Here is an 8,381-nt window from a genome sequence, read left to right on the forward strand (position 1 = left end):
TTAAAATCGTTGGTTTTGGTCTACGAAATCAAAAGAACGAGTTCGGGAGCCAGTTACATACGAGGAAGGATTAGCACCCTCGTAACGCCTAAAAATTGGTACCTAATTGATTATCAAGTGTCTTTAATGTCGGAAATTTTAAAATTTTAAGATGTAATTCTCTTTAAAACATTTTAATTTTGTAAATTTGGGCTCACTCGTATCAAAGTATCGACACTAAGTTAGCTTTTTGGAAATCCCTATCTTGAAACAACAAAACGTTATATCCAGTTGGTTAGGACATATTGCTTTGAAATTCCAAGACAATTACTCGCATTTTGAAACCTTAAAAAACTTAGAAGGGTACTTGATTATTTGAACTCAACGAGAAAAGTCGCAACCCAATAAGTTAGGGCACTATTTTTCTCGAAATTTCCAAACACCAAGCATTACCTCTATATTTGTTGAAAACTTTGGAATTTTATTTTTAATTAATGTATGAGAAATCACATTATCATTAAGGAACAGAATATTGCAACAGTAAGTGAATAAAACATGCATTTAAACGATACAAGAGCAATAACACAAAAATCATATACTAGATACATACATATAAGAATAATATATATAGCAAATCTTAACAACATGCATGTAAAGATATACATAGCATATATTGAAAATGAATAAACAAAGCATACAAACATACAAAGTAGTAATAAACAATAATGCATGAGATACAAAAAAAGTAATACAATATCTATGTACATGTTCATAAAACGTAATATTAAATAATAAATATAAACTAACATTTAACATGATATATGCAATATAAAAATGCATAAAAGAATTAAAATATAAAGTGAATAATTATTAACAAAATATACATATAATACAAATAAAAATATGATATTTAATAACAATTTTAAAATAGTATTTAATTATAAAATATGTAATATATGATGATGAATTTAAAAATATATCGTCTTAGAAAAAAATAATGTATAAGAATTTATATTTATAATAAAATAATTATAATTTTGAATTTAGCATAATATAAAATAAGTAATTAATGATGAAATATACATGTATATAAAAATAAAAATGACATAATAATATAAAATAATATATATAATATGTATATAAAAATAATGTATAGTATATATATTAATATATAATATAAGCACAAATATAATAACCATATATAAATAATAATGTAAAATAATAATAATATAAAATAATATATTTAAAACGTAAGATAATATAAAGATAAAGATATTTAAACATTAAGTGATAAAATATAGTATAGATATATATAGGAAAATAATATATGATAAAAATATAAGTAGTATTTTTAATAATAATATATGTATAGTTTTTATAAATAGATTATATAAAATAAAATAACATAATTTAAAAATGGTAAAACAAAGGTTAAAATTGAATTTAAATAGAATTATAAGGCTAATTTGCAAAATAGTATAAGTTTTAGGCCTGATTTGCGAGAATTAAAACGGCAAAGGACTCACTGGGCAGTTTGCCCTAATCCTAAACGACGCCGTCTCCAGGATGTAATAACCGTTGGGATTAAATTAAAACTAAAACAAAATAATAAGGCCAAATCATAAATAAAATAAAGTGTAATTATAAACTAAAAAAGGGTGGAAGGACTGATCGGGTAATTAACCCAATTCTAAAAATGCGCGGATCCTCCCCGGCTAATCGGGTCAACGCGCGGATCCTGGGGTCTAAAACATCGTCGTTTCGCTGGGGTTATATAAACCAAAGCTTTAGCCCAAAAATCATTTTACACTGGGTTTTAAAAAAAAAACTTAAAATTCTCTCTGAAATGAGAGGAGAGAGAAAGAGAGCTTGGCTCCAGTCTCCGTCGAGCCGAGCCTCGGTCCTCGGTTTCATGCGCCCACGCGCCGTCACCGACTCCTCCCCGTTCGGTGGCCGAAGACCCGAAACCCCGATTTTTCTAAGCAAATAAAGGGTTCGACCTTTTTCTTTTCATTATTTACAGTATATAAGTACATATATGTAAAATATTTTACCTTTGTGTATCTCAATTAACTGTAGTATCCTACTTTGTGTACGTATGTAAAAATAAGATTTTTATTGCATCTATGTATGTATTTCAGAAACCTCAAAATCGTCCCTTTACATCCTCTCAATTTGGGCTTTTTATAGCCACTGAAAAAGAAAAAGAAAGAATCTTTACAATCTTTGGTTTATTTCTTGCCATATTTGTTCTGTTTCTGTCATTTTCTTTCCATTTTTGCAGGTATTTGTGAGAAATCCGGCGGTGGCGAAGGCTTCGATGATGGCGGTGACGGTCCCGGCCTTGACTGCATTGATGGCCTCAATTCGGGGAACTGGACAGACACTCCCCAAAGCTTCCAGAATCCCTTACGGCGCGAGGAAAAAAAAGAGAGTTAGGAAGAAACCCTAAGGTTTGATGTGTGTTTGGGGCTCATTGGGCCTGCTAAGAATTTGGGCCATGACTGTATTGGTGTATTGGGTCACTGTAACGGGCTATGGGGTTATTGGGTTTGATTTAGGCTAACGGGATGTTGGGTTATTTTTTTTTTTTGGGTGTATTTGGGTTGCTGGGTAGTAACAGTGGGCCTGCTGGGTAGGGTCTTGTAATTGGACTTTTTAAATGGACATTTTAAATAAATAAATACTTATTTATTTAATTTTTATATTCTACTTTCAGCCCGATCAAATTTGGGTTATTACACATGGTATAGATTGTTTGAATTAAGTAATTTGTAGAATTTACATTGATGATTATTGGTTATATGAACTTCTATGAATGGTAAGATTTGTAGTGTTAAGGATTTATGTTGAATTGATGGTCTGTGAGGTGAACGAGTTTTTTCCCTTACTATTTGCTTAATTAGTCAAGAATTTTGTGTAATGAGTAATGGAGAATTGGATGTATAGTCAAATAAAGAACTGTATCCTAATGGTGTTAAGTGCAGAACACTTTGCAAGGAGAAGATTCCAATAAAAATGTAGAAAATCTTGAAACCGGAAATTCAAGTTGCAAAGTCAAGAAAGATGCCTCTGATTCTCTGGTGAGAGTTCATCTTTTTACTTTTTCTGTTAGTGTTTTTATAGACCATTTTCAATGTTTTGATGGTAGTGATCACTACATGATGTGAAGTAAAAATAGTTGTTATAGCATTTTAGGTATGGGGTTGGCATTTCATGGACAATTGAGCAGGATTATTATGTATGTCAAATAAGACTTCAATTTTACAGCATGATAAATTAGATTTTGTGATGACATTCACATGAATGCTTTCTTGTCCTTTATTTATATGGTTTTCCAATTTCACAATGGAATATACGTAAATAGTAATGAAACCTTGGTCTTAAAATTTTAATTTAGGAAACTGGTTTGCTTAAAATTATATCTTGATAAATTACACTTTGTAATGACATTCAAATTGGATGTTTTCTTTGTACTGGCAGCTCGATAGATTCATGCCAAATCGTTCAGCAATGGACTATGATTATGCACATTACATGCTGACTGAAGGGAGGAAGATCAAAGAGAACCAGACAGTTTTCTCACCAGCTAGGGACGCCTATAGGATGCAGCTAGCCGAGGTCTTGAACATGAATAGGACTTGAATCTTGGCTTTCAAGAACAAGCCACCAACACCTGTTGAATTCTTCCATTGGCTTGAACAATTTTGAAGTACAGTTATGGGATTTTGCTTCAAATAGGCAAGTTTGTATAAGCTCTAAATATTAGCAATTTCTTTTTGTTTCCCAGTTCTGTCATTTATTCCGACTCAATCCTTTATTTTCTAATGCTTGCAGTTGCACACTCTGAGAGGTTGTCACTGATCAATAGTGGGTTCAATGGCATGGAATAGTCACTTTCTTACAACTAGAGGAATGGATGGTATGATAGTTAACAATAATGTAAGGATTAGATCCCATGTTGTTAAAACCTACAGAGGATATCGGCAAAAAGTTTGTGGGCTGAAATGGTCAGCTTCTGGACAACAACTGGCCAGTGGAGGCATGATAGTCTTGTTCACATATGGGATATGCCCAAGGCATCTTCAAATTCACCAACACAATGGATACATAGGCTAGAGGATTATACATATGGGATATGGGATATGTCCAAGGCACAAGAGTTGGCAAAAGAGAAAGCTGATATTACAATCAAGAGTCTCCAATGTCTTCCTCAAAGTCTTCAAATTATACATTTGTCTGAGAAAAAATAATTTCTCTGTTAAATTAAATTGATGAACAATAAAGTTTTTGTGGTCATCAATATTAAGCTAATAAACTTCCATTATGTATACAAGGAAAACCTATGTTACAGGGGTTTCTCTTTTTCTTCTTTAAAGTATTTGTGTTTGACGTTTATCTGAAAAAGTGTGAATAGACTTTGGTTGTTTTCAATTTATGAGGGTTAATATTCTAGCTTAATAATTGAGTATTATTATATATTAAATTTGATTTATTTATTTATAAATAAATTATTGCAATATATGTAAAAATAATTTAAAATATAAATTTATTAATATATATAAATTTATTAATATATGTAAAAACAGCTTTTTCGGAAAATATTTTCAAGAAACTTGCCAAACAACAGAAAATATTTTACACAGATTCATCCAAACACTGAAAAAGTAAATCATTTTCAGAAAAGTAAATCATTTTCTAGAAATTATTTTCCGGAAAACATTTTACTGGCAAACAAACGGAGCCTTATTTTATTTTTACTTGGTTTGGTTTGGGCCCGGGCAAAAATGACCTATTATAGTTTTGATAAGAAATAATACTTCATGCAAAATCGCAAGTATTGGCATGATCAAAATTAATATGTTCGATAGAGTCGTCCAAACACTTAGTGGTGTACAACATGTACAAGAATTGAAGAGGAATTTGATTTTGTTAAGTACTCTTGATTAAAGGGCACAAGTACACAACTGAAAGTGGGGCTTTGAAGATTAGCAAGGGTTCCCTCGTTGTGATAAGGGCACAGAAAGATTGTCAAGTTATATGTTTTGCAATGTTCAACTGTTACTGGTGATGTAATTGTCGCTTCCTCTTTTACTTGTCAGATGATGATGTTACTTGACTTTGACATATGCCTCTAGGGTATATGAGTGAGAACGACATGACAGAATTGACCAAAAGAGAACTTCTTGATGAACAAGGCAGTAGCAAATTGAAGTTCGGTGAGCACCGCGTTTTTGGGAAGCAAAAGAGAGTTTGATTCACCAGAGAAATCCATAACACTAAGGGAACGCTGGATTATATTCATTCTGATCTTTTGGGACCATCTAAAGTGCCTTCGAAGGGTGGCGCTAATTATATGTTGATGATCATTGATGAATTTTCCAGAAAAGTTTGGGCATTCTTCCTGAAACAGAAAAGTAATGTGTTTTCCACATGAAAAACATGTGAAGCATGATAGAATATAATGACTTATGTTACGTGAAGTTATGTCATGAAACTGGATTTTCATGCAAGAGCTTGAAGATGTTTATTGTGTATGATGATACGAGATTTCATGCAAACACTAAGAGTTAATCTATGCTTATTGTGGATCGAGTTGGCTTACTTTCATGTGGTTGCATATATATAAAGTTTCATGTCTTGAATATATATGTATATGGTCCTAGATAACTGTATTTATAGTTATATTGTTGTGCGGGTAGGGAAACGTGTATATATATATACTTTGAAATAAGGCGATATATATATGTATTTTTTGGTAATATATATAATTCTTAAAACTCATAAAAATCAAACGATTCTTTGGTTGAAATGGAAAAGGTAAATGACTAATATGCATGTGTCCTAAATTCAAATTTTATTATAGTATTAATTTATTAAAAATAAAAAGATAAAAAGTACCCTCCTATTAACACTTATTATTTTGTATATAAAAGAGTATTTTAATAATATCATAATTAAATTGGTGCTCAATTAACTTGTAAGGTCAAGCTAGTAATAGGCTTAATACAAATATAAACAAGTAACTAGTATGGTTCTCAACTCATGCTTCACTTTGGTTTAATTATTTTGGGGATAAATTATGAAGTTAAAATATAAAGGTTATACTATGCTCTAAGTTTATGTACTTTCTATATATTTGTATTCAATTCCAATATTTTTGTGTTTGAGAATTTAATCTCTTTAGTTTTTGGATTTAAATGATTAGATCTAATTGTTAACATCGTAAAATTGTTCTATTAAATTCACTGGTGTAACATTCTATTTTTATTAAATTCTCACTTGGTAGACACATGACAAAAATGGTACTGTAATGGACATATATTTAACATATAATTTTAATAGTTAAAAATTTTAAAATTCACATAATTATTTTTAATAAAAATAAAGTATTCAAACTAACCAATAAAACTAAAATATTTGAAATGTAATTAAAATGTTTTGAAATTTAAAACCAATTTAAAATAAACATAATAATTTGAAGATATTTTTGTTTACTATTTATATTAATAAGCATAAAATATGACACATAAGCATTGTGAGTTTTTTCTTGACAATCCAAGAAAATGTTTTAAAATTTATTTCCTTCTTGAAGCATAAAGAGTTAATTCCCCCCTCCGTACATTTTTTAATAAAAATATATAGTTCTTGGGTATAATATCTTAAGAAAATTATTTGATTTTTAGGAAAAGGAAAAAGGAAAATCGTTTAAATTTAAGAAAATGGTCGTAAACTCTAATCAGTTCTTATGATTTTGGGTGCTAAAATTTTCTCTTGACTAGATCAATTATTGTCTACCCTAAATTAAAAAAAGAAATTAATTTGCTCATTTGAACAACATAACAAGTAGGATTGATCAAATTCAATGATACAATTTATTACAAGTTTAATTTTTGGATTTACTTTCCTTATTTAAGAAAACATGTTGAAAGAGTAAAGTTGAGGACTTCTTGATTTATTCCAAAAGTGCTGCGAATCCCATTTTCCATGACTGATTGCTAAGACTATACCCTCCGTCGACTGGTAAGTTAACACCACTAATAAATTTAGCGTCATCACTTGCCAAATACAGTGCCGCATTGGCAAAATCTTCAGCCTCCAGTACGGGGCCTTTCAACACTGCTGAAACCGCAAGCATCTCCTCTCCCTTCTTCTTATCAATATTCCCAATTGATTTTTGGAACAATGGGGTCAAAATTGCGTTAGGCGAAATGCAGTTAACTCTAATTCCATGCTCACCTAACTCCACGCTCAAGCTCTTCGTCAGCCCTGCGACGGCATGCTTTGATGCCTTGTATGCATGGGGGAGACCCACACTGATTTTTGAAACAATACTTGATGTGAAGAGTATGCAGCCTTTCTTAGCCGGGACCATGGCCCTGGCAGCATACTTGGCACCCAAGAAACCACCCAATACATTGACATCGAACACTCTCTTGAAGTCCTCAGCGCCGGCGTCTGTCACTCTTACTTCATTGTCACCAGTAATGCCTGCATTGTTGAACATGATATCTAGCTTTCCGTACTTGGAGACAACCAAGTTTACAGCATTTTCAACATCGGATTCGCATGTTACATCGCAGTGGACATAGCTGATGTTTTCCGTTCCAAGCTCTTGACAAAGGGAGTTGCCCAATTCGTCTTGAATATCAGCAATCAGAACCTTGGCTCCATGTTTGACAAATAGTCTGACTGTACACTCTCCTAAGCCACTGGCACCACCAGTTATCAGTGCCACCTTGCCATCCAGTCTGTATCAAACAAAGAAGAAATAAGGTTTAGATACTAAAAGTTGGACCCAAACCTATTCAATATCATATCTTCAGGACTAATTATATGAACCCAATTAAGCTTCGAGTTCGACCATTTTCACTTTAAAAACACATTGGTAAGCCTATTTTAAAGAAGAAATTTCTAAATGTGAAATATGAATTTGTCGAATCGTAAGATTTAATTACCTTTTGGTTACTGAGGACCCGAAACTCATTGTTTTAACGAAGAAAATAGAAATTCGCCTTTGCTTTTTCTTTTGATTGAATGCTTGGGATGTTGTGGCTTCAACTCAATGTTATTCTGGTCTTTTATAGCTTCAGGGAAGGTAACAATGTTCTGAAAATTCAACGATGTCATCATCCTAGCTTGTAGACTTTTCTAATTATCACTCTTATTTAAACATGTGGAGACACTTTAGTCAAATTATATTTTCTAAAACAAATATCTTTTAGGGTAAATTACATAATTTTCATAAACTTTCATTTTAGATATTTAAATTTTATTACAAAATAAACATTGAATTAATTTACATGGTACATTAATTTTAAGCACTCTTATTAAGATGTTTAACGGAAACCCGTGCAGAATTTAATATAAGATTTTGATATTATTGATATTTTCCACGTATA

General features: G+C 31.3%; 1 protein-coding gene across 1 annotated transcript; it reads right to left on the reverse strand.

Moving 5' to 3' along the window:
* Window positions 1-6,800: 6,800 nt before the first annotated feature.
* Window positions 6,801-8,054, reverse strand: LOC108463253 (short chain aldehyde dehydrogenase 1-like). Its single transcript, XM_017763199.2, has 2 exons — window positions 7,938-8,054; window positions 6,801-7,730 (listed from the first exon to the last, which is right to left on the reverse strand). The coding sequence occupies exons 1-2, from the start codon at window positions 7,964-7,966 to the stop codon at window positions 6,935-6,937; spliced, it is 825 nt and encodes a 274-aa protein (XP_017618688.1). The 5' UTR covers window positions 7,967-8,054; the 3' UTR covers window positions 6,801-6,934.
* Window positions 8,055-8,381: the final 327 nt, after the last annotated feature.

The sequence above is a fragment of the Gossypium arboreum genome, chromosome 2 (assembly GCF_025698485.1).
Source record: "Gossypium arboreum isolate Shixiya-1 chromosome 2, ASM2569848v2, whole genome shotgun sequence".
Lineage (NCBI taxonomy): Eukaryota > Viridiplantae > Streptophyta > Magnoliopsida > Malvales > Malvaceae > Gossypium > Gossypium arboreum.

Coding starts and splice junctions, on each gene's coding strand:
- LOC108463253 (XM_017763199.2), bottom strand. CDS start 7,966: ATGAGTTTCGGGTCCTCAGTAACCAAAAG. Junction 7,731..7,937: donor GGGTCCTCAGTAACCAAAAG/GTAATTAAATCT, acceptor TGTTTGATACAG/ACTGGATGGCAAGGTGGCAC.